Source organism: Prionailurus viverrinus, chromosome D3 (genome assembly GCF_022837055.1).
Source record: "Prionailurus viverrinus isolate Anna chromosome D3, UM_Priviv_1.0, whole genome shotgun sequence".
Taxonomy (NCBI): domain Eukaryota; kingdom Metazoa; phylum Chordata; class Mammalia; order Carnivora; family Felidae; genus Prionailurus; species Prionailurus viverrinus.
In genome coordinates this window covers 7020308-7048159 of record NC_062572.1, presented here as the reverse complement: position 1 = coordinate 7048159, position 27852 = coordinate 7020308, and the positions used below count along the sequence as shown (strand labels likewise).

At 50.5% G+C, this 27852-nt stretch overlaps 1 protein-coding gene across 2 annotated transcripts; it reads right to left on the bottom strand.

The window, feature by feature from the left end:
- Positions 1 to 104: 104 nt before the first annotated feature.
- VPS37B (VPS37B subunit of ESCRT-I) lies at positions 105 to 27553 on the bottom strand. 2 transcript variants are annotated; one of them, XM_047828409.1, is made up of 4 exons: positions 27358 to 27553; positions 5021 to 5192; positions 2964 to 3046; positions 105 to 2147 (listed from the first exon to the last, which is right to left on the bottom strand). In XM_047828409.1, the coding sequence occupies exons 1-4, from the start codon at positions 27466 to 27468 to the stop codon at positions 1650 to 1652; spliced, it is 864 nt and encodes a 287-aa protein (XP_047684365.1). In that variant the 5' UTR covers positions 27469 to 27553; the 3' UTR covers positions 105 to 1649. The 2 variants fall into 2 exon arrangements, with proteins under 2 accessions (XP_047684365.1, XP_047684366.1); XM_047828410.1 differs by lacking the exon at positions 27358 to 27553 and adding an exon at positions 5999 to 6221.
- Positions 27554 to 27852: the final 299 nt, after the last annotated feature.

Genomic DNA, 27852 nt, shown 5'->3' with positions numbered 1-27852 from the left:
TTTTAACTTCGACGCACAAGGCAGCTTCGCGGTCGGAATTCTGATCAGTGATACTCTAGAACCACACATATCATGAACATCCCCAGATAAATAAAGGACAGAACTTGTTGTTAATCCTGTTTATTAAAAAGGGTCCTACAGCTTTACAACCCCAGCTCAGGCCTGGCCCTGGAGTGAGGCCAGCCCTTCACCACATCGACACCGAGCTGACGCCCTTGGCTCCACCCCGTGTGGGCTTGTGGGTGTCCCCCCACCGACCTCGGGGTAGGCAGCAGAGGTACTGGGGAGGGGCAGGGCGGGCCCTGATCTCCAGATTCGTAAACATGGCAGGCACGCCCATCCCATGCGGCTGTGATAGTCCAGGAGAACCATATGCTAACTGAAGACAGGGGTTGGTGGCCTCGCCTCTGGCCTGCTGCGACAGACCCCGTTTGAGCACGGCCTCCAGTCTGTCACCAGGGCAGGCGAGAGCCCAGAGGGCCAGGAGGAGCCAGGGGTGTTCCCAGGGCATCTGCCGATCCTGGTGCTGGCTTTCTCCAAAGCATGACGCCATGCTGCGGGACTCACTCTGTCCCCCTCCCACCCTGAGGCCCAATCAGAGGCAGAGAATATTGGCTACGAGTATCCTGGTTCAAGACGGGACAGAATTCTTCCACCTGCACCACGACGACCTTGGACAAGCCCCTCTGGGAACACAGAGCCAGTAGTGAGAGCTACCCCTCAGCCTGCCCAGCCTGTGGGCCTGCGGGGGAGCCATGGACAGCCCCTCATTGGCACCAGGGGAAACTAAGGCACAGCACAGGCACCCACAGGTGTGACCATACACTGCTTGTAAGAAAGGAAATTGCATTCGCTTCTGCACCTCAATCTGTTCAAAACAAGATGTGCATTTTTATAAAGTTTCCCTGAATGGTCTTGTGTCAAAAAAGTTTTCTTTCCCAATATAAAACAGGAAAATTACAGACATAGTAAAAATACTGGGGGGAGTATTTCTTCGTAGAAACCGTCAGGGGCTGGCCCGAGGCAGGGGAGAGAGGAGGAGCCGAGGACGTGGTCTGCTGTGCAAAGTCCGGCTCGGACCAATCGTCCCCGGCCGGGCTGCAACGTGCCCAGCCTCCGGACCTGGCAGGGGGCCGAGTGCAAACCCTGCATGTGGCTTTGAAGCATCCAGGTTCGGGGGGAGGGACGATTGGCCACCCCAGCCCACCGATTCAGTAAGCACCTTCCAGGCAAGCCCACCTGACAGACCCTCACCAGGGACAGCGGCGGGCAGGGCCACACAGCACTGTCTTTTGTGCACAAAGCAGGAACGATGACGCAGCTTATTAAATAAAGCTGCAACGGGAGGAACACGATTTTAAGTGGGAAGGGAGGGAGGCCTTCCCCCCCAGACTTAGGAGTCCATCAACACTACGAGACTTAGAAATCATACCGAGAACACAAACCGGTGCGGGCCGCAGGGATGCCAGGCTGAGGCCCTGCACGCACAACCACCTGGGTGCAAAACCGGGGTCTACGTCTACTTACCACTGACCTACAGTTCTACAAACGGGGGCGCTGGCGCAGGGCCACAGCCCCCCCGGTCCTCGCAGCCTGTGTGTGCCGAGCCCTGGCCAGCAGGTGCAGGCTCCCCGGAGGGACGGGGCCGCTCACTGGAGGATGAAGCCCGGCTGGTGTGGAGGCAGCCGGGGCGGGGGTCTCTGGGGGAGAGCGGGCGGGTACGGAGACACGAACTGTGCGGAGAATCCTTGCTGGCTGGGGAGGCCCACGCGGGGGGGCAGGGGAGGACACTGCGATCCAGGGTACGGAAAGGCCTGTCCTGAGCCCATGGCAGCGGTGAACGGTGTGGCCAAGCGTCCTGCAGGCACCGGGGGAGGCGGCGGGGGGATGCGCCGAGGTAGCACAGAGGGGGGCCCGCTGGCTTCTGAGGTAGGGTAGGGCAGGGGGGCAGCGGGCACTGGCTCGGGCACCCTGGGTGGCAGCGGGGCGGGCACCGAGGCCTGTGGCAGTCTCTGTCCCTTCAGCACCAGCTCCTGGAGCTTCTCGATTTTCACTCTTCGTGTGTGGGCCAGTTTCCGCTTGCTCTGATAGACATCAATGAAGGAGTCCAGAGGAAGCTCTCCATCGAGAAACTTCTCTGCCATGTTCTGAAAGAAGGAGGAGAAACTCGTTAAAGGATGGTTCAGCCCTTGGGGAAGGAACTCCCTTCACCACCACCCCACCCAGCTTCCATCACCTGTACCCCCCTCAATCCCATCTGCCACGTGCTCCACGGGGCAGACCCTGGCTGACCTCCGAGGAGCCCCCCAAGCTCCCACAGAGAGAAGGGGACAGAGGTGGGGCTGGCCCTGACCACCCGCCCCACCCCACAAGCTGGACGGCCTTAGGGAGAGCCAGCCTCAGATCAAGGGGGCCTCTCAGCAGCCCCGAGCTGTGGGTTCACCCGGCGCAGAGGAAGCCACCATACCCACTTGCCCCCTTCCCACTAAGCCGGCCGGAGTCCCTTCCTTCCACTGGTTGCGCCCTGACAGACACACCCCCTACAGGGGCAGCGGGACAGAGACGTGCTCACGCCCACCCGGGCCCCCACCCAAGAAACCCAGGGGTTACCCCCCCCACACACACACCCGGTGGCCTAACTTGGCAACCTGCCACCGCCCCAGCTTGCTACACGGCACGACTTCTGACCCTGACTCATCACCTTATCATTTAGGGAGGCCCAGGCCTCCGGTGCTCGAGTGGCCGCATCTCCCAGGCTCTGCCCTGCCCCCCGATTCAGAGCCACTGGCGGCCGTGGCACAGACTCCCCATAGGGTGTGCACCCCTGGCCTGAGAACCAGACTCTCCTGGCCACGGAGGTGTGGCACTCGCCCCCTCCCCCCCCCCCCGGAAGAACTGGCCCCCCGTCACCACGCCCCGGGGCACTGCCCCCCCCCCCCCACCCGGCACCAGCTGGCTCTTACCTCAGTGTCTTCCTCAATCTTGGCTCCTTCTGCCTGAAGAAGCGCCAACAGGGTCTCCAAGGAAGCGCTGCTCGACTGTTTATCTGCAGGAAGCAAGAGGTGTGAGAGCAGGGACAGCCAGCCACTCACCCCCCACCCCCAGACTCCTTGCCACCCGCCTGCCAAAGAGCGAGCACTTTAACTGGAAAGGCACTGGGAGAGTCACACGCCGAGAACTGGCTTTCCAGGAAGCTCAAAGTCAAAGCCTTAAAATCCAAGAGGAGGAGCACACAGGACAAAAGCAGGGGGAAACTGGGGGCCACGCCATTCATCCTCCTCTGCACCCCCCCGTGTCCCCATCCCGACCACAGGGGGCCCTGACCCAGCAACATGACGCACCCTCGTCACCCCACGCAGATTTCCTTTGCGTGTTTGAGAACTTACACGGTACACGTAACTGAAGCATGTGACCTGCGCTTTTACAAACGCATAAACCCCACCTACCACCCAGATCAGGACGCAGAACATCCACAAAGGCTCCGGGGGCCCAGTCCCAGAGTCTGCCCCGAGGCGGCCCCGCTGCGGAAGCTCGGCCTGGCTGGGAGCCTCACGTACGCAGGTCACACGCGTGCCGGTCCCTCCCACTCGGCACCGTGTCTCTGACATCCCCCGCCCGCCCCTTTCGGCATCCACCGTTGTGGACCTAACTTACTCTCCCTTCATTCTGGAGAATTCAGACGGCTCCCAAATTCAGCTACTACAAATAAAGCCACACACGGACACTCTCGTCCCCGGTGGACAGACACGAAGGTCCGCCACTGCCGGGGCGGCCCCAGGGGCAGACAGGCTGTGTCCCAGAGTGAGCACGCATTGCGTTCAGGCAGGTTTTGCCCAACAACTCTCCCCCCAAGGTGGTTTTAACCCATCTACATTCCTCCCGGCAAGGGAAGGGCTCCCGGGCAGCGCCGGATGTCACCAAGACTGGCTCTGGAGGGTGAGCAGACTGTTGCTGCACTTGCGCAGACAGTGCAAGTCTCACCACCTCACCGAAGGGCTGCGTTTTTAACCTTTTCTTCATCTCCGCCCCCTCGAAAGCCACCTCAAGCCCTAGGACTTGACACTGAGTTCCTACCGCTCTTCGTAATGACTGTCGGTGTAAGCGCGACATTAAAATGAAACGTTCCAGGGCGTCTGGGCGGCTCAGTCGGTTGAGCGTCCGACTTCGGCTCAGGTCGTGATTGCGCGGTCCGTGAGTTTGAGCCCCGCATTGGGCTCTGGGCTGACAGCTCAGAGCCTGGAGCCTGCTTCAGATTCTGTGTCTCGCTCTCTCTCTGACCCTCCCCTGATCATGCTCTGTCTCGCTCTCAAAAATGAACATTAACAAAAAAAAAATTTTTTAATGAAATGTTCCTGGGGTGCCTGGGTGGCTCAGTCAGTTAAGTGTCTGACTTTGGCTCAGGTCATGATCCCACGGTTTCGTGGGTTCAAGCCCCACTCTCTGCCCCTCCCCCGGTCACCTTTTGATTCTCTCTTAAAAATAAACATTAAAAAAAAAAAGTTCCCATGATGGATATTTGTCAACACTATCTTTGAGGACCTAACTCCACAGGATAAAACGTTTGTTGAATAAGAAAGTTACCCTTTTCTGCACTGTTTGGAGAAGGTGAAATTTTGTTTAAAAAGTGGTTACGTCTCGGGGCACCTGGTGGCTCAGTTAAGCCTCCAAATTCAGCTCAGGTCATGATCTCACAGTGTGTGAGTTCAAGCCCTGTGTCAGGCTCTGTGCTGACAGGTCAGAGCTTCGAGCCTGCTTCAGATTCTTCGTCTTCCTCTCTCTGCCCCTCCTCTAATCATACTCTCTCAAAAATAAACATTAAAAAAATGAATTTTTAAGTGGTTAAGCCTCTTTTCTAAATAGGTGAAATGATTCCATACATAAACTTTTTCTTTGTGGCATTAACCATGGTCTTAATCTGAAACTTTTCCATAATAATACTTCTTTCCTGGTAATCTAACGGCTTGAAAATGTGTCCTTCCCTCAACTCTTTATTCTTGGAGGATCACCCTGAAAAAGTTACCTAGTTTGGTCTTCTTTATCTGATAGGCTTCAAAGAGAACCTGGAGTTCCTGGTATTTCTGGGTCAAACGTGCTTTCAGGGCGTCCAGCTGAGGCTGGTACAGAAGGTTTCCTTCTGCCAGGCTCCGGTTGCTGGCGAGCGTCATTTCTTTGTTAAGCTGAACATTCTGCGTCTGCAAGGAACACAGGATGGTGAGAAGCAAGTATTAGTTCCCGGACCAGTCCCCCGAGGTTCCTGTGCCCCACCCTCAGCAGCCACCACATCTGCTTCCGTCTGGCTGGTCACCAGGCTGGGACCACATGCGGGGCCGCTCCCAGCCCAGACTCCAGCCCCTCTGGGTTTCCAGTTTGGACACAGCGCCCTGTTCTTAAAGAGCAAAGCCACTTCCTCTCCAACGATTTGCAGACAGGCTTTGTCTTGTGACTTGTCAGGGCCTTTGGCTTCAAGAGCCGTGGCTGGAATCCCTTACTGCCGCCATTGTGCTTCCAAGAATAAACAGCTGTAAAGATTCAGGGCTAGATTTGCTCAAAGCCTGTTTCTGCTGCTCCAGCGGAAGCTAAAGAATCACTCTTAACAGAGGAGGACCAGCTGGCATGGGGTCAATTCAGGCTCAGTCGTCAGGCTTAGGGATCAAACACGAAAGCCCGACACCCCCTGGGAAAGAATTCTGTTTGCCATGACCCTGTTCTCTCTCCCACGCCCACCTCCTGCTCCTCCTCGACCGAGGGGAAGGCCAGAGTCCTCCCAGCCCCCAGCTCCAGACCCAAAGCTGGGCCAAGGCGCCATTTGGGAGGTAGAGAAGCCCACGTGCCCAGCCCCCAGGGCTGAGGAGGAGATGGAAGGCCTGAGGATAAAGAGCTCCCAGGAAGACTCAGCAAAGCCACGTTATTTAAAGGAAACCCCCAAACCCACACCCATGGGGCACCCCTGGGACCGGCAAGTGACACGCCTCGGCCGCCGCCACCTGCCCACGGCAACCTGTCTGGAGCTGGAGTTCCCGCAGGGCAGAGTCCTTCCCCACCGAGCCGCGCTTTTGTTTTCTCGCAGCTCTGCTGAGACACGACTCCACTCATCTCGTTTTCCCCTTGATATTTGCTGCTACCCCACCCAGGCTATTTTCGCCGCACTTCTGCACTTCCTTCCTGTTGAGAGTCTGGGTGCAGGTTTCCCACTGGGCTGCCTCCGTCCTGGCCACGCCCAGCCAAGGCGCCAGTCCAGCTCCACGAGGCACGTGCACCCCCCTCCGTGAAGGTGAAGGTGAAGGTGACGGGAGAGAACACAGGGGCAGCCCTGGACCCGGGCCGGGGGGGGGGGGGGGGGTGCTCCCTACAGCAGACACAGAATCCGGATCTCCCGCACCCAGGAGCTGCGCCCAGGGGCCCTAAAGATTCCTCTCAGCTTAAAATGGAATTTAAATTAAGATAGAAAATTGAGCCTCTAGCTCAACACTACAAAATCAGTGCAGCACCAATGCTCTCATCTCTTGCTGCTGGAGAGTTTGGGGCCCTGGTGTAAACGGGGTTCCGGAAGGGCCGCCACCTCCCGCCACGCAGCAGCTCCCTGCCCTGTGTGTGCAGTTGTATCCCGATCCTGTAGAAGAGTCTTTCCTTCGATTGTTAAGCCACTGGAAAGAACCAACACACACAAACCACTGTATGGCCACTCTGGAAAAGAGCTCAGCAATTTCTTTTAAAACTAAACATGCAACGACGACACGCCCCAGAAACTGTACTCCTGGGCATTCGCCCCGGGGAAATGAAAACATGTTCACACAAAACCTGCACGTGAACGTTCAAAATGGCTTTATCTGGAACAGCTGAGGACCCAAGGCAACGCAGCTGTCGCTCCGCGGTGGGTGGCTGCACAAAGCGCACAGCGTCCAGGCCACAGAACATTCGGCCTTAACAAGGACAAAGCCTGACACGCGTGGCAACTTGGATGAGGCTCCAGGGAATCACGCTGAGCCCAAAGGGTCGGACACTCTAGGATTCGGGGTATACGTCACTTTCGAAACGCCGGAGTCACAGAGACGGAGACAGGTGAGTGGCTGGGGGACGGCCGTGGGAAGGGGGCTCACGGGGATGGGTGCTCCCGCTGGGGGGAGTGGGTGAGGGACACAGAGGATCCCTGTTCCTTCTGACAACCGCTTGTGAATCTACAGTTACCTCAAGATTCAATGTTTAGTTGTACGTCAACAAACTGCTGGGGAGTTTCTTTACACCCCACCCCCCCAACCCATCTCATCTGCCAGCTGAGAACCGGCAGGTGTTCAAGGCCACGGTCAGGGACCTCTGGCTCCCTGCCCGCTGGCCGTCATTCCGACTCAGTCTTAATTCTTTGTTCAATAAACATTTACTGAGCAACTATTATCTGCCGGGCCCAGAGTTAGGTCTGGAGAACGGAGACGAGAGGAGCACTTGTTTCGTCACATAAACCCAGGTGACGTAAATGGAACAGAACGGAGCGTGCCCTGACTACGGTGGGGGGCCTGGTCCCCCCCACCCCGGTCTTCCCGGGCAGTTCCAAGAGCACCCCCAGCCCTTCCTTCCACCACCTCTGGAGCTCAGGTCTGCTTTTCCCACCGGCTCCTCACGGGGAGGCCGGGTCGGCGCTACGTCCTCAGTCGCGGCACCCATCTCTTCCCTACCACGAGCTGCAGTCGGCAAGCATCGTTTCCCTGTTCACAGCCTCCCCCACTGGAATACTAACACAGAAGGGACCCTGTCGTCTCCAGCGTGCCAAGCACCTAGCACACGTGGGCCACCAGTCCAAGGCTGCCGACGGCACCAGAGATCCTTCCCACCCCCCAAAAGCCAGTCTCTTGAGGCCAGGCCCAGCAAATAAGATGGGTAACAAAATATGGAGGGGATTACAAAAAAAAAAAAAAAAAAAAAAAAAAAGCTGTGTACATCAAGCAACAAATGCCCCAAATCCTTTATGGAGACAGGCTCCCTCGATGAAGTCCTTTGAGACAGCGTCTGTGGGGGTCTCACGCCGGATCGGAGGCTTATGCCGAAGCAGGATTTCCGTCCTCACCCAAGGCACCGCTGTGGGCACCGGTCTGCAAAGGGACCCCTGGAAAGGCACTGGCGTCCAATGAGGCACGTAATTCCAGCGTGCCGTTGAAGGATCATGACTGCGGCCGGACCTGACAGTCCCGGGGGAGGGGGTGTTGATGTGTACAGTGCCCAGGCCAATTCTGGACCAGCCGAACCCTCCAGGAGGGGCCCGGGCGTGTTTTCCCAAGCTCTCCGGGGGTTCCAGCATGCAGCTAAGTGCCACCATTTCCGTCTCAGCGTAAAGCAGATCTAAAGAAATCTTACTCTCCTAGGGTCTAAATCAGGTAGAAATCACTTCTCCTGCATGTTAGAAAGTCCCAGAAGAGAGCAGCACAGGCTATAATCCAAAGGTGGCTTGCACGGGATGCATACGGGCGAAGTTTAAGCTACCAGCCACCGAAAGAGCCAACTAAAGCTGCGACGGCGACTGACAGCCATCAAAAACGGCTTGTGATTTTGTATATCCTTTGGGGATTCAGCTGTTTTTACATCAGGAAGTACTGGTAAGTTCTAAGTGGCCACCCAGGGCACACCTACAGCACTCTCCAGTGGACAGTGGCGGTGGGGACAACGGCCTGGATTCCAACACTTCTGTGCCTCCCGGAACACACCTCTGATGCTGCATTAGATGCCGAAAAAGACGCTTTCCTCCTTAATATTCCTTTCCACCGCGCCAACTGAAAACGGGAGGGGAAACGCCCAGTCCTGTTCCATCATTTGCAAAGCAGAGGAGAACAGGGAGAGCTGGCCAGAACAGGCCCGGCGGCCCTCCCCATGGGGACGTGCACACCACGCTTAGCAGGCCCAAGTGGCAGTCACTCTGGACGACACATGGCCCAGCTCTCCGGGTCCCGTAAGACTGACTCCAGCCTCGGCGCCTGTGGCTGAATCTGAACCGCAACTCGGAGAATGCTCGCAGGGGCCTAGACACCTGAAACTGAAAACACTACTGCCGACCTCTTGATGGTTCTCACGATCCTTTTTCTTAACCATAGAGAGATCTTTTCAGGAAATAATCGGTCTGCGGTAAGGGAACATTTTTAAGTACGTACTCAGTGTTACTTCAGTTTCTTTTTCTGCTCATAATCCACGAGAGGTGAGATGCAGGATTGGAGCATTTAGAGCAGGACCCCGTTTATACAGCTCTTTCTGCCCATCTGTCTACCCAAGAGCCGCCTGAAAGGATGTTCACCCTAAACTGACAACAGCAACCTGCGAATGTTTTTAACTTTCCTCTTCTACTTGGACATAGTGCTTGATTTACTACAAGCATATATAAGTTTACAAAAAAGGGTTAATTTAATACAGCCTGTTAGATATTAGAACTGGAAGAGCCAGAGGCTCTAGAAAATTAATCTGTTTCAAGACTGGGAGAAGGGGATTAGGAGATACAAACTTCCAGTTGTAAAATACGTCAGTCACGGAGATGAGAAATACAGCACAGGGAACAGAGTCAACAATATCGTAACAACGTGGTGTGGGGACAGACGGGGACTATGCTAATCGTATAGATTATTCACTGGCCATCACAAGTGTCAAATCACTACATGGCACACCGGAAACTAACACGACATGATGTGTCAGCTATACTTCAGTAATAAAAAATTTTTAAAAGGACCATCAACCCCACACACGCACGCGCACACACACAAAGAAAACAAGGTATTTTATACATGCTTTGTTCAAGAAGAAATGTCAAGACCCCTTTATCTCTTGCGATGCTCACATAATACATGAAGTTCTCTTGTAGCACGCACGTGCTACCTCAAATGCAGGCTATTATTTTGAGAAAGGGGGAGGGGGAGGGAGGGGGAGGGAGGGGGAGGGAGGGGGAGGGAGGGGGAGGGAGGGGGAGGGAGGGGGAGGGAGGGGGAGGGAGGGGGAGGGAGGGGGAGGGAGGGGGAGGGAGGGGGAGGGAGGGGGAGGGAGGGGGAGGGAGGGGGAGGGAGGGGGAGGGAGGGGGAGGGAGGGGGAGGGAGGGGGAGGGAGGGGGAGGGAGGGGGAGGGAGGGGGAGGGAGGGGGAGGGAGGGGGAGGGAGGGGGAGGGAGGGGGAGGGAGGGGGAGGGAGGGGGAGGGAGGGGGAAGGGGAGGGAGGGGGAGGATGAATCCCAAGCAGGCTCTGTGCTGAGCGCAGAGGTTCGATCCCACAAACCATGAGATCATGACCTGAGCTGAAATCAGGAGTCAGATACTTAACCGACTGAGCCACCCAGGTGCCCCTGACCATTATTTCTTAATTTGGGTTGGTAAGTGTGGTAGGAAATAAAGTCAGTTTAGAAGAAAACAGATATAAACTCCCCTCTGGGTGACATACGCAATGGCCACGAACGCGAGGCACCGGAATGAGGACGGGAGACTGCCAGTGCCCTGCCAGCCAGCGTGAGGTCAAAGTTTTGAGTTTTCAGTGGATGTTTTCCAAAGCAGACACTTCTATAGGGTACAGTGGAAAACCTCAGATTGCTCTGAAGCAAAACCACCCCTCACTGCAGAGAGATACGCCACACACATGGAGACATGTTAGAGACAGACAGGCTTCACACAACTCCTTCCTCTTCGGCTGAGATTCAGCCCTCTTCCTCTTGGACAACATGTCAGAATGTGAGGGGGGGCCCAGTGTCACGACAGGACAGCCCTGAAGCCACTAGAACTTACATGTCTATTTTTAAAAAACACTCAAACTTCAGTACCTCGAGTATAGCTCGTAACAGCCACAACGAAATGCTCCAACACGATGGCTGGTTGGTTGGTTGAGTGGTTCGTGCGTTCATTCATTCATTCGTTCATTCATTCATTCATTCATTCAAGAAATACTTACGAAGCACCTCTATTGAGGGGTTCTGGGGAGACAGTAACCAGAACAGTCTGTCCCCATGACCCCAAGTGTAGGCAGGCCTTGTGAGTATCACACTGCCCAACTTCAGGGGGCGCCAGGCCCCTTGTACTGCAGCCCTGCACAGAGACCATAGTTGCTCTTCAAATAAGGAGGCTTAAGAGCGAAAAAGAAAAAAAAAAAAAAAAAAAAAGGAAAAAAAAAAAAAGAAAGAAAAAAGAAATCCCAATATAGGTGAACTTGAAGATACTGGTGATGTGAAACCACTCTGTCAGCCCCCTGCATGTTTCAACAGTACTTACTAACATTCATGGAGCACTTACTGCACGCTTGGCATCGTGCCACCTTCTCTCCATGCATTATCTCCATTTAATCCTCCAACTGGGGTGGGGGGGGGTTGCCCCATTTTACTCGGGAAAGAAATACCATCTCGGGGAGGCTTGAGAGACCACCAGAGTCTTGAGAGGGTCAGTAACTGCAGAGCCATGAGGTTAAGGGTCAGGATATTCTGTCTCCCAAGTGTGTTTTCTACAGGATCATGCCCTCAATTATGCCGCAGCATCTGTCCGCTGCATAGAACTGGTCTATCATTTCTCCATTTTCAAGTACCAGGAGTCATCTAGATTTCTATTATTGTTTACCTTTTTACCGAGGATATTTTCAAACACAAAGGAAAAGGAGAGAGAGAATGAAGAATCCATGCACATTCTCCAGGGTTCAACGATTAGTGACATTTGTCAATCCTGCTTCGAGATATTCCTCACTTTTTTTTCCTGAAGTTTCTTCTTCCCCTGAAGTATTTTAAAGTAAATTTCAGGCATCCTACCATTTCACCCTTAAAAGCTTTAATATGTATCTTTAATGGGGAAGAACTTTACAACTTAACTACAATGCCATCATCACCCTTACTAAAATTAACAATATTCTAATTTAAGCACCCTTACTAAAATTAACAATATTCTAATTTCAACTTCTGCATGTGTTGGCTTGAATTTCTCTTATAATGAGCTTCTGCCTTTCTGGCTGAGTATCTGAAAACGTTTATAACTGTTTCCACCATCCCCCACCCCTGCTTTAAGCCCAACTTTGACAAGACTGAATTAATGCCCAAGCAACCTCTGAAAATGACTAAAAAGCTTTTTGGGGGAGCATGATCATTATGTAACAGATTTTTTTTTTTTTAAGTTTGTTTATGGGGGGGGGGGCAGAGACAGAGAGAGAGAGAGCACGGGAGGGGCAGAGAAGGAAGAGAGATTCCCAAGGAAGCGCCACAATGTCAGTGCAGAGCCCGACACACGGGGCTCAGATTCACGAACTGTGAGATCATGACCTAAGTTGAAATCAAGAGTCGGACACCCACCCAAGATGCTCAACATCACTCATCATCAGGGAAATACAAATCCAAACCACAAGGAGATACCACCTCACAACTACCAGAATGGCTAAAATCAACAACGCAGGAAACAACAAATATTGGCGAGGACCTTTTGGCACCGCTGGTGGGAATGCAAACTGGTGCAGCCACTCTGGAAAACAGTATGAAAGTTAAAAACAGAGCTATCCTACAACCCAGCCATTTACACTAGAAATTTATCCAAATTCTTTTCCAAAAACTGATCTGAAGGGGTACATGCACCCCAGTGTTTATGGCAGCACTATCAACAATAGCGAAAGTATGGAAAGAGCTCAAATGTCCATTGACGGATGAATGGATTAAGAAGATGTGGTGTATGGGGCGCCTGGGTGGCTCAGTCAGTTAAGCGTCCGACTTTGGCTCAGGTCATGATCTCGCGGTCCGTGAGTTCGAGCCCCGCGTCGGGCTCTGTGCTGACAGCTCAGAGCCTGGAGCCTGTTTCAGATTCTGTGTCTCCCTCTCTCTGACCCTCCCCCGTTCATGCTGTGTCTCTCCCTGTCTCAAAAATAAATAAACGTTAAAAAAAAAAATTTAAAAAAAGAAAGAAAGAAAGATAGATAGATGTGGTGTATATACACAATGGATTACTACTTGGCGATGAAAAAAATGAAATCTTGTCATTTACAACACCCTGGATGGAACTGGAGGGTATTATGCTAAACGAAATAAGTCAAAGACATATCGTATGATTTCACCTGTATGTGGAATTTGAGAAATGCAACAGATGAACATGGGGAAAGGAAGGAAAAACAAGATAAAAACAGAGAGACAGACAAACCCTAAGGGACTCTTTTTGTTTGTTTTTATTTATTTTTGAGAGAGAAAAGGACAGACAGAGCCCAAGTGGGAGAGAGGCAGAGAGAGAGGGAGACGCAGAATCCCAAGCAGGCTCCAGGCTCCAAGCTGTCAGCACAGAGCCCAATGCAAGGCTTGAACCCACAAACTGTCAGACCATGACCTGAGCCAAAGTCAGACACGCAACCGACTGAGCCACCCAGGCACCCCAATAAGAGACTCTCAAGCACAGAGAACTAAGGGTTGTGGGGGGGGGGGTGGTAAATGGGTGACAGGCATTAAGGGATTAAGGCACTTTTCAGGATGAGCACTGGGTGTCATAGGTAAGAGATTAATCACTGGGTTCTACCCCTGAAACCAAGACTACACTGTATGTTAACTAGCTTGAATTTAAAAAAGAAAAGAAAGAATCAGACGCCCAACCCACTGAGCCACCCAGGCGCCCCCAGGATTTGTATTTTTTGTGTTTCAATCAATTGCAGTTTGTAATCTTCCTGATGATCAAAGTGTCCATGGCTGGTGGGAGACACTTCGGGCTGGGTCTCAAGCTGACATACCCCAGAGGACTGCCAGCCGCCCCCGCTCCCCCCGCCGCCCAGCCCTCCTGTAGAACAAGGGGTCCCAGACCCATCTGCACATTTGCTGCCCCTGATCTGGACCAGCCCTTCTTGAAGAAATGCTGGCTGCTTTTGGTGGGAAATTCGTTTCGATTTTTATATTTTCCTCTCCAGATAAAATTAAATTGAAAGCTGTCCATAATATAAAGACGAAGAACAAAATAAATCTCAGCTCCTGTACCTTCCTACCAGTAGAAAACATTAGACTGCCTTCAGACTCTAAATACACAAGCTTATGGATCAGAAGACCAAAAGGTTGGCACGTATTCAGCCAGGTTAATCTCTCCTTTTATTGAGTACAATATCTTGATCTAGCTCACCGATTAATTTTAGGACAAGTATCACCAAGGTCACATGCAATTTAAGCCTAGGGTTTAATATCAACAGCTCTTAGAAAGCCCAAATTCATCTTCCATTCAGTGAAGACCTTGCCAGTGACAAATTCCTCTTTCTGCAGTCTTCCCACTAAATGCAGGCTTTCAGGGAAGCCTGCAATCCAAGCCCACAATATCCCAGAGGTGTGCTGCAGAGGTGGCTTAATTCAACCCCAAAATGAAAAAATAAAAAAACTTAACAGCTGCAGAGTTGGACTGCTTAACATGTTCACAAAATTAAAGATCTGAAAACTCAAAAATACAGTGAAAGAACTGTCGAGCATTATGAAACTGTTCTAAAATATAACCACCTCGTGGGTTGTGTGTCTCCAGGGCGACAGCCCACACGGGAAAAGAAATTTACCAGATGCTTATCAAATGTTCCCCCAAAACAACCCACTCAACAGAGACAGCATATTAGATTAATAAAGATTGCTATTTTTGATTGAAGATCTCAAAATCCTTGTTGAGATGAAACTTGCTGCACTCAAAGTAGCAGACAATGGGATATAGACGAACGATTCCTTCCCACAGGGAGCTGGCTTGCACCTTAAAAATCGGTATGACATTCACTTTAAGTGCAACTAACCACAGACATGCAAAGAGCTACTACGTTTGAAAATAAATGGACTAGTCCCAGAGAAGAATTAAATGGTCTCAAAGAAACACAATTTGATAATCTTCTAGTTCTCGAGGTACCAGGGTGCTTTGTTTCCCCCTACCCCTTGGAAGAGTACTTCCTAATATTTGCGGGGGCGGGGGGGACCTCCCACTTTGTGGATAATGATGTCAATAATAAAGAAATATAATAGGTGTGATGGGTTGTGACAACTCTCACGTGTTAGAAAAATGTTACTTTCCTAGTATATCACTGACCTTACAATTCCTGAGGACTCCAGGGAGAGGAGGGAGGAACAGAAGGCAGGACAGGACCCCCAAACTGATCACAACATTAACTGCTTTTGTCCCTAGTCTCCTCAAAGGGCTTGTTACACTTGATCCTGCGGAATCAGAGTCTCAGCAGGTGAGTCAGGGAAGCTATTGAGAAGCCCTCACTCCACATTATCAGAACCAATCAGCTGGTCAGCTGAGCAGTTCAGTTAAAGCAATAAATCACTAAACACACAAAAGTTTAAAGATATACATGCGTCCATTTCTTCATGTAAGGCAAAGGTCTTTTCTTAGACAAAGGGTCCACTAGCTCAAGTTCCAAAAGTTCTTTTTCATCCAGACCACATCCTGTGATGGGGAGGGTTTCAAGACACTGGACAAGTGAGCTGAGAGCAGAATCCTGGAATTCTTCTGTTTTCCCCCAGCCTGAAACACACCTCGCTGGCTAACAAGTCTGTTTCTAGCACACCACCTTCTGTTAACTCTTTCCAAAGCAAGCAGCTCAGTTTTCCCTCCAGGTAGTTTTCCCTCGCGGTCCTTTCGCTTACAGCTTTTGCCACAGTATTTTAATGAAATAAGTTAATTACTGTAACAAAGAAACCAGAATGGCCAGGTCCTGGACTCCACCGCACTGGGAGCAGAAATGTCCAGAAACCTGATCACGAACATAGGGGTGGTGTCGTCAATCGCTGTATCCGATGGTGGGAATCGCCAATTACTGGAGCACTCTGGTGAAGTGGAGGGAGGTCGATTAATAGCTTCTGCTGTGATTTTTAAATCCAGATCACTCCTCCCTTCCTCAAAAAGAAAGAGCCTTGGGGCGCCTGGGTGGCGCAGTCGGTTGAGCGTCCGACTTCAGCCAGGTCACGATCTCGCGGTCCGTGAGTTCGAGCCCCACGTCGGGCTCTGGGCTGATGGCTCGGAGCCTGGAGCCTGTTTCCGATTCTGTGTCTCCCTCTCTCTCTGCCCCTCCCCCGTTCATGCTCTGTCTCTCTCTGTCCCAAAAATAAATAAACGTTGAAAAAAAAAATTTAAAAAAAAAAATAAAAAAAAAAAAGAAAGAGCCTTATGGAAGAGAGAAAATTTATAAACTCGGCTTTTCTTATTAGCAGTTCCTGGCCAGGACAAACCACCAAAGCAATCGTTTGTTTAGTAAGAGCACAGGGTTTTGTTTTGTTTTTTCTTCTTCCTCTTTTCTATTTCCTTTTACCCCCAATTTACAAGTGCATGTATGAGAATTTTCTAGGACAGTCTTTACACAGATGCAAAATAAGAAAACGCCTAACCAGGTGGATCCTGAATTATGTGAAGACTACATTTTTGACAATTTTGCTTTTACATTTGAAATACATCATGACATAAACTTTCCAACCCCTGACTCATGAATTCAGTTTAATGGATACAATTTACTGTCACATGATTTAAATTATTCATCTTCTTATGAGAAAATGCTATTCTAATAGTGGGATACTTTTAGTCTGTGGGTAGAGAAAGGGATTAGCCAAAGAATAATCAGCTACCCCTAAATTATTCTACTTATATTCGTAACAAAAAATACCTGCAACTTTATCTGGTGTAGGGAATTTGATGTTCTAACTAAAATCAGAACAAAACAAAAAACCTGCCTAGATACTTAAGACTTAATCATTTTAAAATTTTTTGGGGGGCGCCTGGGTGGCTCAGTCGGTTAAGTGGCCGACTTCGGCTCAGGTCATGATCTCGCGGTCCGTGAGTTCAAGCCCCGCGTCGGGCTCCGTGCTGACAGCTCAGAGCCTGGAGCCTGTTTCAGATTCTGTGTCTCCCTCTCCCTGACCCTCCCCCGTTCATGCTTTGTCTCGGTCTCAAAAATGAATAAACGTTAAAAAAAAAAAAAAATTAAAAAAATAAAAATAAAATTTTTTTGATGTTTTAATAGATTTAAATTTAAAGATGTTAATTTCAATACAATTTATGATAGCAATGAAATATCCAATGAGGGAATGGTCACAAAAATGATATTTATCACAAGTTATAAAAGATCATGCAGCCACTAAAAATACTGCCATATAAGAATATTCTTTTCTTTTTGTTTTATGTATGTATGGATGGATGTACTTATTTACTTATTTATTTAGACAGAACACACACCTGAGCAGGAGAGAGAGGATCCCAAGCAGACTCCATGCTGCCAGCACAGAGCCCAATGTAGGGCTCGAACTCATGAACGGTGAGATCATGACCTGAGCCGAAACCAAGAGTCAGAGGATTAACCAACTGAGCCACCCAGACGCCCCCATATAAGAATATTCTGATAGAAAATAAGAAAATCAGGGCACCTAGATGGCTCAGTTGGTAGAACATGAGACTCTCGATCTTAAAGTCGTAAATTCAAGCCCCACACTGGGTGAAGAGATTACTTAAAAAGAAAAAAATGACATAAAAATAAGAAAATGCCCAGAGCATAACTTTAGGTTCACACACACACACACACACACACACACACACCCTCTATATACAGAATGATCCCAGTGGGGGAAAAACATGGAAAAAAAAAAAAAACAAACCCATAAAATGTTAATAAGGGTTTATGTCCGGGTGCTGGTATCACATGTGATTATGTTTTTCTTCATTTCTGAATTTTTCTCTAATAAACATGTAAAGATATTTTTATTTTTTTTTATTTTTATTTTTTTTAATTTTTTTTTTTTTCAACGATTATTTATTTTTGGGACAGAGAGAGACAGAGCATGAACGGGGGAGGGGCAGAGAGAGAGGGAGACACAGAATTGGAAGCAGGCTCCAGGCTCTGAGCCATCAGCCCAGAGCCCGACGCGGGGCTCGAACTCCCGGACCGCAAGATCGTGACCTGGCTGAAATCGGACGCTTAACCGACTGCGCCACCCAGGCGCCCCAATATTTTTAAAGATTAGTTGGAATCCGAAACTGAAAAACCATATACTCAAAACAAATGAAATACTATATATTCCCCGTGTTCTTAAACGGAGTATGTGAATGCAGGGCAGCCTTTGATGACCAAGAACTGGCATCATGAATATCAAGTAACTACCATGCTGTCTGTGAAACACCAGTACCCGTGGGCTATGGAAGCAGATGGCACATTTATCCCCTGAATAAGCATTTGCCAAAGCATGCCCCAGGGAAGCTAGTCCCACGAGTTCTGGGACCAAGAACGGGACACGCTCGGTGTCCGCCCTCTGGAGCTTTACCACACGCCCTGCCCTAACAGTAAGAACCAAACAAGGCAAAACAACAAAAATCCCTTTTAACCACTGGTTTCCCAAACTTATTTACCATGGAGATCCTTTTAATGTAATCACCGCTGACAGAAGCAGGGCCCCAGGACAACTAAGGGAAACGCAACCCTAAACCAAACAGCCCCGACCACTTTATTAAAACTTTATTAAAACTGCCGTTATTTCCATTACTGCCCCGGCGTCCTGTTCATCAGTTTACGATCATCACCTTGTTTAGCCTTCAGAACGACCTGTCAGGCCATTGTTATAATATGCCCATTTTAAAGATAAGGAAACTGAGATTTAGAAAGGGTAATGGTGCCCAGGGTTTCCCAGGAACCCAAACCCCATCTTTTTTTTTTTTTTTTTTTTTAAAGAAAGAGAGCGAGTGGGCTCGGATCCCAAGACCCCGGATTGTGACTTGGGTGAGCAGAAACCGAGAATCGGATGCTCAACTGACTGAGTCACCAGGTGTCCTCCAAATCCCACCTTTAACCACTATGCCTAAGAGCTGACCTTACATTTTTTGTGAAGCTTTTTATCACTTTTGCTTCCTCTTTCTCTATCATTTATTTCCGGACGGTGTTACTGGCTCTGTTCGTCTTTCCCTACACCCTTTGAAAATCTGCCACGGACACACAAACCATATGACCTGGCGTGTCTCCATCTGAACGGTGTACGAGACAAGACTCAACAAGCCCTGCGAGGAGCCTGGTGTGAGCTTCCAAGTCAGCGATTTCGGCTGCCCAAAGATCTTTTTTTAATCAAGCATCTTTTCCAGGCTTCCGACGGATCTCCCTGCTTTCTGGTCTCATCTCCTCAAATCCATCCCCCAAACCCTTGGGGCTGGCTGAACCACCCATTTAAGTCACAACTGTGAACACAGCACTCCCAGGTGGCTCCCTCTGCCGAGAGGATCAGGCCATCTGGTCTCTGCCTGCCTCTCTGGCCTCTTCCCCCACCAAGCCCCGCCCTCATCCCTCCGGCAAGGCTAGAATATCCCTTTGCACCTCTCTCTCTAGGCTCTTCCTGTGTAGGTTCCTGCTGTCCACCCCCATGGCTGGAAGCCCTTCTCCCTCGTTACCTGGTTAACTCCTCCTCCGAATCACAGCACATTAGTCATCTCCTCAAGGAAACATTCTCCGTGGATCTCCCCCAGCCCCGCAGAGGCTTGCTGCGTCCCCTCCCGCTAGGGTGTCCCCACCACCGCTGTTCCACACCTCCGACATCTGTAACTGACTTTTGTGTACCTGCGCAATCCTAGAAGATGAAAACTACGTGGTTTCATATCCCCAAAGTGCTCCATAAAAGTTGAGTAATGAATAACCTTGCTCGACCTCAGCTGTGTTCACGCTAATGAAAGCTGCTGTCTGATGGCAAACACTAATTAGCACTTCCTCTGTCCCTCTGCCAACCGGGGCACCAGGCAACGGATATGGACATAACCTCCAGGTGCCACTCCTGGTGGCTCCATCTCTGGTGATAATGAAAGACCTAATTTGGAAGAAACATTAACTATGACACTGCCTGTAACAGAACGAGCTACTCAAGTATCTGCTTTTGACAAGAACTCTTTGGCACAGCAGTGGACAATATTCCTCCTACTTCCATGAGAAACGATTTCAAAAGCTTTCTTTCTCTTGACATACTGCAACATAACCCATGACAACAAAGCTACATCTTCCTCTCCGCTTGCATTCTTCCCTAGGAAGAAATTCTGCAAAGGACTTTCCTTTGCCTTTCTACCACTGGGTAAGATAAGTTTTTCTTGAATAAGGTAGTTTTTGTGGAATCCAAAAACCCCATAGAGCAGAGGGAGGAAGTAAGCCAACCAGAACTCCTGTCTCGGCACGTTCTGAGAGCCAGCCATTACATACATCAACAGTGGCTGACACACGAGTCGTCACAGAAAACCCTGAACTGCACACCTACGGGGCTCATCCCCACAGCAAACATTCCGCTACAAATACGGTGACAAAAGCCAAATACAGATCTTCATTTACAATGGGGTTACGTCCCAAAAAACCATCATAAAGAGGTGCCTGGTTAAGCATCCAACTTTGTGATCTCATAGTTGGGGGGTTCGAGCCCCGCATCGGACTCCGGGCAGACGGCTCGGATTTGGAGGCTGCTTCGGATTCTGTGTCTCCCTCTCTCTCTGCCCCTCCCCCGCTCATGCTCGGTCTCTCTCAAAAACGAAAACATTAAAAAAAAAAAATTTTTTTTAAATATCCCTAAGTCAAAAATGTATTTAGTACACCTAACCTAGCGAACATCATAGCTTAGCCTGGCCCACCTTAGATGCTCAGAACACGGACATAAGCCTCCAATTGGGCAAAATCCTCTACCACAGATTTTTTTTTTCATTGTAACTAGGCTCCATGCCCAACATGGGGCTTGAACTCACAACCCTGAGATTAAGAGTCCCATGCTCTACCGCCTAAGCCAACCAGATATGCCCCCACACCAAGCCCATTTTATAACGAGGTGTTGACTATCTCATGTCATTGACTACTGTACTGAAAGTGACAAATGGAGCGGACACTGGTGCAGGTGGCTGTCCGCGTTCAGCTCTGTCAACCCTCCTGACCGCATGGCTGACCGCGGCCACTACCCAGCATCATCACGAGAGGATGGGACCGCCGATTGCTAACCTGGGACAAGACAAATCCAAAATTCCAAGCGCAGTTTCTACCGAACGTGTATCATTTTTGCGCTTTGCACCATCACGAAGTCAAACGGTCATAATCCGAACCATCAGAAGTCAGGACCTTCTATAAACAACAAAGTTGGCTTAGCTCAAGAGCACATCAGTTGTGGACAGGACAACATGATGCTCTAACAGTTCAGTCTAAATCCAGGTTCCTCTTTCGACCAGTCTGATACAGTACAAGCACTGTAACAGGATGTCAACTTGTCTGGAAAATACCAGACTCGTCTCTCCCTGTGCTTCGATGGTACCTCTTTCTTCCTCCCAGCCCACGAATTACTCCTAGCGGCCTTTCAAACTTTTATTTTCTTCTTGAAGGAAGTTGGCCCCCAGACTTGTATCTCAGCTGACTGGTCCCCTGAGCTCCGGAACCGGCTTTCCACCTGCCCGCCTCCCCCCACCCGGTCCCTCACTCTTGGGCTGGCAGGCAGGGTCTGGGTGAGCCCTCTCCCCTCCCCCCCACTCTTACTTATCTCCAACTTGAAGCCAGTGAACTGCACTCAGCAGTACCTACGTGCCAAGGACACAAAGACAAAAGTGACAAAATGGGGCCACAAGGAAGTGAATGACTTACAAAATGTGTGACAAGTACCACAGAAGAGGTCCCCAAAGATACCATGTGCCCGTGATGCAGGAGGCAGGGCGAGCACGTGGAAGGCAAAGCTGAGGAGGCTGGAGACCCCGCTCCCAGAAACCCAGCTGAAACCCCAGCTTCTCCTCACCTGGGTTTCCACTTCCACCCTGGCCGTTCCTGAACCTTCCCGCACCCACGCGGCCCCTACTCTGCGGCCGACTTCACCGTACTGAAGACTACTTCTGATCATACTGTTCTTCCGCTCCAGAAAGTCACGGAAACTCACCGCTACCAAACTCACGGCCTTCCGCGCACACACGGCACACCAGCCTCCCTCCCCATCACTGCCCGTCACTTCCCTGCTCATGAGCAGATCCGATCCGGCTCAAGTAGCTGGTAACCCGCCAGTCAGAAAGCCTGTCCCACGCTTTCCTGCTCTGGGACTGCACCCTCGCTGTCACTTCTTCCTGACTGCCCATGCTTAGCTCTCAAAATCCCACTCAGAATAAATATCTAACTCGAGGCAGTGGCTGGGGGTGGAGTGGGTGTCGGGCCCAGGATGGAGCAAAGAGGGCTTTTCACTGGGTTGACAGTGTTTACTTCCGCAGCCGCGTGGCAGGTAGACACACGTTCCTTACGTTACTCTAAACCCTTTCAGAGGCATTATTGTATCTGATCCTGTACCTTCTTAACTCTTACCCACCTATCAAAGTCCCTCTCTTGCACTAGGACCTAACTAATCTCGCCAGGGAGCCTCTCTTCATCTGACCTTCGACGTCATTTACACATGCAGCCTCCTTATTCTCTATTTTAAAAAACTGTGATAAAATATGCATAAGAAGATGCCACTTTCAAGAGCCACGGTGAAGTACGTCCACACTGCCGCACAGCCAGCACCGCCACCCATCCTCCACACGTTGCTCGTCTTCCCGAACTCGAACTCTCTACCTCTCACTCGCTCTTGGGCTGTAAAGGTCCGTGTGCGTGGTTTCTTCCCCAAATTATAATACGGGGTTTATGCCCTATTCGTGTTTCCGTCCTTAAAACGTCTTGCACAGTTAGTGCTCCATAGCTGTGCAACTGAAGTGGAATCTTCTTGAAACGGCAGCCAGGATATGATGCCTTTTAGTTTTAGCAATACTAGCCAATAATAACAATTTCCCGGGTGCTCACTGTGCTAGGTACCAGAGTAAGCATCCTATGTACTTATCACATTTAATCCACCCAAACCCTATGAAGTAGGTTACCGTTGTCACCCCTTTGTTTTCAAGGAGGAAACTGCAACTGGGAAGACAAGAGTACCTGCCAAAGGTCCGCGGGTTGTACCGAGAGGCGGTTCTGTACTATACCACACCCACCGCACTTTTAATCAATGCAAGTAGACAGCAAGTGATCAGATTTCACCTAGGCCAGCCAGTCTAACAATTCCGAAAATCTCTTATGAGAGGGGGCTAGCCTCTGTTGAAGCCCCTCTGTGCCAAAGTACTGCCTGCCTTCACCTGCTATTCCACGGAGCCTCACAAGAACCCTCAAAGGCAGGTGTGGTGACCACCCTCACTTTACAGTGGAGGAACCAAAGCACAGAGAGTTTAAGTAACTGAAATAAGGTCACACAAGTCTCGGCTATGCTCCTTACATTATCAAAAAAAAAAAAAAAAAATTATGTATGTACGTAAGCTCTATGCCCAACGTGGGACTTGAATTCATGACCCCGACATCAAGAGTCACATGCTCTACTGACTTGGGCCAGCCAGGCACCCCTTTTCATGAATCTTAATGCCTCCTTAAAAAATAAAATCAGGGGCGCCTGGGTGGCTCAGTCAGTTAAGCGTCCAACTCTTGGTTTTGGCTCAGGTCATGATCTCTCAGTTTGTGGTTCGAGCCTTATGTCAGGCTCTGCACTGACAGCATGGAGCCTGCTTGGGATTCTGTCTCCTTCTCTCTCTCTCTCTCTCTCTCTCAAAACAAATAAACTTAAAAAAAAATAAAATCAGATAAAACTGAATTTCAGGAAATATTCCCAGGCACAGTAAGTTTTTACTCAAGAGTTAAAACAGTAAGTCCATAGAAGAGAATACTGAAACCTAGAAGTTTGAAGCCTCTGCATACACAATGACTGCACAATGTGAGCAGAAACAAACTCCAGTTAGCAGACTCTCAAAGCGTTTAAACTTTAACTTCGAAAAACCAGTCCCACCAGCACTCAGCTGGTGTTGAGGAAACAGTCCCTGGGTTTAAAGCAAGGTCAGTACGTTTCAATGAGCCATTATGATTCACGCAGTAGCTCTGCAGCCCCAAACCAATCACACCAGAACACGCCTTAGGGAAACAGCGTCTCCCAGACCAGACTCTTTCCACAAAACAATCTGTTTTTCAGACCCTCGGTGTTTCTGCATGTGGGCACTCTCACTTGCCAAAGGCACAGAGATCCTGAATTTGAATCCTTAGTTGGGTGGAATTATCCGTTAGCAACAACCAACCAACCGACATTCCCTCCGGAAGCACACGGGGAGAGAGGACCCAAGACGTGCGGTTTAGCTGCCTAATCCCCTAAGCGACAGTTCCTTTTAAGGGAGTGCCCTGTAAGTCCACCGGGGTTAATGTGGACGGATAGAAGAAGGCGCATTCCATTGCCATGTAAAAATAACTTTAAATAAAAATAAAATGTGTGCATATGAAACGTTAGCCCACAGCGAAAGCAAAGAGCAAAGATCACCAGGGAGGGTACTGCATTTAGGGAACTGCACAGTGGACGGGACCAACAGGAAAAGAGAAACACGGGGGCACCGAAAAAAGAGAACAGCTCCAGCTCCAGCACAATTTCAATGTCTTGAGTTGCACTAAAGCTCACACACCACAATTAAAACAATGTAAGTGAAGCAGAATACACGGCTGTATTTAAACCTAACAGTGAATGCCTTCAAAACCTAGCCACGCTTTCCAGCCGCCACAAAATATCCCCTCAGGCTTGAAGAAGTCTTACTCTACAATTTAAAACACTTCCTTCTGCCAATTTAAAAAAAAAAGCCTTTGGTTCAGATTAAGAGATTCTATGCTGGGAAAGGCCTGTTCCGTTTACAATCTCATCCTCGGACCTGCTGAGATACATAATCATTTGGACCACAGAAAGATAAGATGTTTCTTAAGCTAATGGTAAATAAAAATTTACTTAACATTCTTGAAATAAGACGCTATGAACTTGTCGGGATGGCCTGGTATTGATGACTGGCAGTAAACTTCCTAAAAAGAACTAGGTGATTATTAGTAATTGCAATTACTCTTTATTGAGCACTAATTACACGCCGTGTTAACCCGCGCTATCTCACATAATCCCCGTATCAACTCTATGAAATAAACATCATGTTAGCCTTCTCTAAGAGATGCTCAGAGAGGTGGATTAACTTCCTTGAAACCACACAGCTGCGAAATGGCCAAGTCCGGCCTGGAGTGTAGGAGTCCAAAGTCTGAAAGTTCCACCTGGTTGAGAGTGGACAGTTGACAGAATATTTTCTCCTGTGTCTCCCAACTACCCCGAAATAAACCAATGCCTAACATTAACAGCTGAGTCAAAGGACCATGGCCACAATTTTAATTGTTCATGTTATACCCATTCCTACAGAAACATGCCACATGTGACAGGATTTGCTAAGTGTGACTATTGCTCGTTGAGCTGCCTGGCTAGGGTATTTTGGTCTTCTCATTCGGTTTCCTTGTTTTAACAGCACTACGCCCTGAAGTACTGCTGAGTAATTTAACTTGAATTATGTGGCCTAATCAATACGTCAGTCGTCAGCATTTGTATAGGGGACTCTGGTATGACGGTCACCTTCGCTAAAAAAAAAAAAAAAAAAAAAAAAAAAAGGTCTGCTAGATTTATCTGCCTTTCCCTTCATGTAATAATCTCCAGTTTCTTAGGTAGAGGAAACAAGCTGTCCCTAATAGCCTCAGACTTGAGAGAATCACCTCTTTCCACAATCTTCCCTCCACTAAAAAGCAGCTTATTTCTATTACTATAGAATATAATCGGTATAACTACGCCAATATAAATACAGTATCCTGTTCTAACAAACAGAACAGTCGTACAGCAAAGTAACTTGTAGGTGGGATCACACGTCAGGAAAAAATACCTGTCACTTTATCATTAAAGCACAAGGATGCCTGCCGACACACAACAAAAGGTCTCCCGGCAACTGAAAAGCAGAGAAACTAAGCAAAGATTTTATTTCTTTAGAGACAGGAGACTCTTTCAGTCAAGAAAGATGGATTTTGTCACTTATTATTCTCGGAGATGGAAAGTGCCACATGGAGACCATAAATGAGGGAAACTGCATCTCGGAGCAACGTGCTATGTGCCAAGTTACAAAGCCCGTGAATACAAGGGGTGTATTAATGGAAAGACTGATACCATCTCACTACAGTGGCCTCTCTGTAGCTCAGGACAATAATCTGTTGAGGGTTTTCCAGTGATTTTGAATGTGCAACCTCCACACAAGCCCCCTTTTAAGGAAGCTGGCTCAGGGCTGAACAATCCCTCTTCGGAAAGAGAGCCAAGAGCCCCCACTCAGGCTTCTGGGGCAGAGGCTCAGCCCTGTAGGCGTGGGAAGGCTCAGACTTTGGAGACAAAGAGGCAGGAGTGGTAAACGGGCTGGGAAGAGCTGGGATCAGCCTGGGTCCACCTGCCTGGAGGAGACCCCAGGCCCGGAGGACGTGCGGCTCAGAGAAAAGAGCCCAAAAGGGTTGGGAAAAGAAGAGACCATTCACAGCGCAAATGCAAGCGTGAAGTCAGTTACCGCAGAGAGCAAAGCAGGTCACAAGAGACGGAGTGACACAACCAGGAACACAGTGGGCATATGCCTCCCAGAGGCTGGGCAGGCCCTCAACTATGGAAGACGTGTGCGGACTGGCCACCAGTCCCCCCATCGCTGGCTTATCTTCTCCCCCAAAACAGCTCCAGGAATTCTCACTTTGCCCCACGGTGACGCAAAGCCACCGGATTCCCAGATTCCCTTCTGCCACAAAAGGGGGCAACTTTACGGGGAAAGGGATTCCTGCTCCCACCCCAAGACCAGGGAGAAGCCCCTAGGATGGCCCTACTAAGGCCTCTTCCAAATGAAGGCAGCCCCAACAGGGCCCCTCTAACCCTCGTGGGAACGCTCACATACACAGACCCCTCCAACCCTAACGTGGCCAAGTCCGGGGCCTCCTGCCCCTCAACCTCAGAGACCCTGCCCAAGGCTAAAGTCCATTTCAGTACGACCGCCCAGAGTCAGCTACAGACACCCAGGCCCCTACAAACTCACCCTGGAAATAGCAAACCCTAGGACTCTCGTCCAGCTCGTCCACCTAGCCCCTGAAAACCTATTCGAAGACTCCAGTTACTTCCTCAGTCCGCCTGTACTGCTCGACCCTCTCCTCAAGCCCCCCACCCCCACCCCCCGCCCAACCCCTGGCTCAGTCCGGTCTGTCACCCCCCAATCCTCCACTGCAATCCCCCCTACCTTCCCCAACCTAATCTCAACCCCCTATTCTCTCCTCGTCCCACCCGACCCAGCCCCAGCCCCCGAGGTCCCCAAATGCCCGTTCCAGGCTCTCGGATCCCGGCTTCATTCCCAGCCTCGGCGCCTCACAGCCTCGCCTGGAGCCCGCTCAGCCCCCGAGCCCGGTCTCAGGGGGCTTCTCCCCCCCCCCCCCCGCTCAGCCCCAGTCTCGGTCTCCCCAACACCAGCTAGAGGCACCGCGATCGCCGGCGCCTCGGGCCACCTCCAGCCCGCCGAGGGCCCCCGGCCCCGCGCGCCCCTCTCGAGGCCCCGCCGCCACCGCGCGCTCCCGCTCGGCCCACCTCCTCCATCTTCTGCACCATTTCCGTCAGCTGCCCCTCGTCCTCCAGCAGCTCGTTGAGCTGCACCAGCGACAGCCCGGCGAACCGGGCTTCGCTCCCGGCGCCCGCCATCCCCGCGTTTCAGCCACCGCGGCCGCTCTGCCCGCCAGGCTCCGCCGACCGGAAGCGCCGCCCTCAAAGCCCGCCCCCCGGAGTGGGGGGGCACGTGACGCCAGCCCTGGTGCATGACGTCATCGCCGCGCGGGCGGGCGGACGTGACGTAGCGGGCTGGGCCCCGGGGCCAGACGCGTGGAAGCGCTGCCTCCGGGAAAGGTAGGGGCTGGTAGGGAAAAGGAAAGGTGCTGCGGATGGACTCGTGACGCGACAAGCAGCAGCAATGAGGTCACTGCGGCACCGGAGCATGTGTTGTGAGGTCATAACAGCCTTCTTCCTCAAGGAAAAGAAATGTGGAGATCCAAAGAAAGCAGGCAGTGAAGTTACTGCAGCCTAAGCCCA

Excerpts from the sequence above, each read along its gene's own strand:
- VPS37B (XM_047828409.1), bottom strand. The coding sequence starts at position 27,468 with ATGGCGGGCGCCGGGAGCGAAGCCCGGTTCGCCGGGCTGTCGCTGGTG. Across the intron at positions 5,193-27,357 it reads TGGTGCAGAAGATGGAGGAG|ACGCAGAATGTTCAGCTTAA; the intron begins GTGGGCCGAGCG and ends TGTTCCTTGCAG. Across the intron at positions 2,148-2,963 it reads AGATTGAGGAAGACACTGAG|AACATGGCAGAGAAGTTTCT; the intron begins GTAAGAGCCAGC and ends TCCTTCTTTCAG.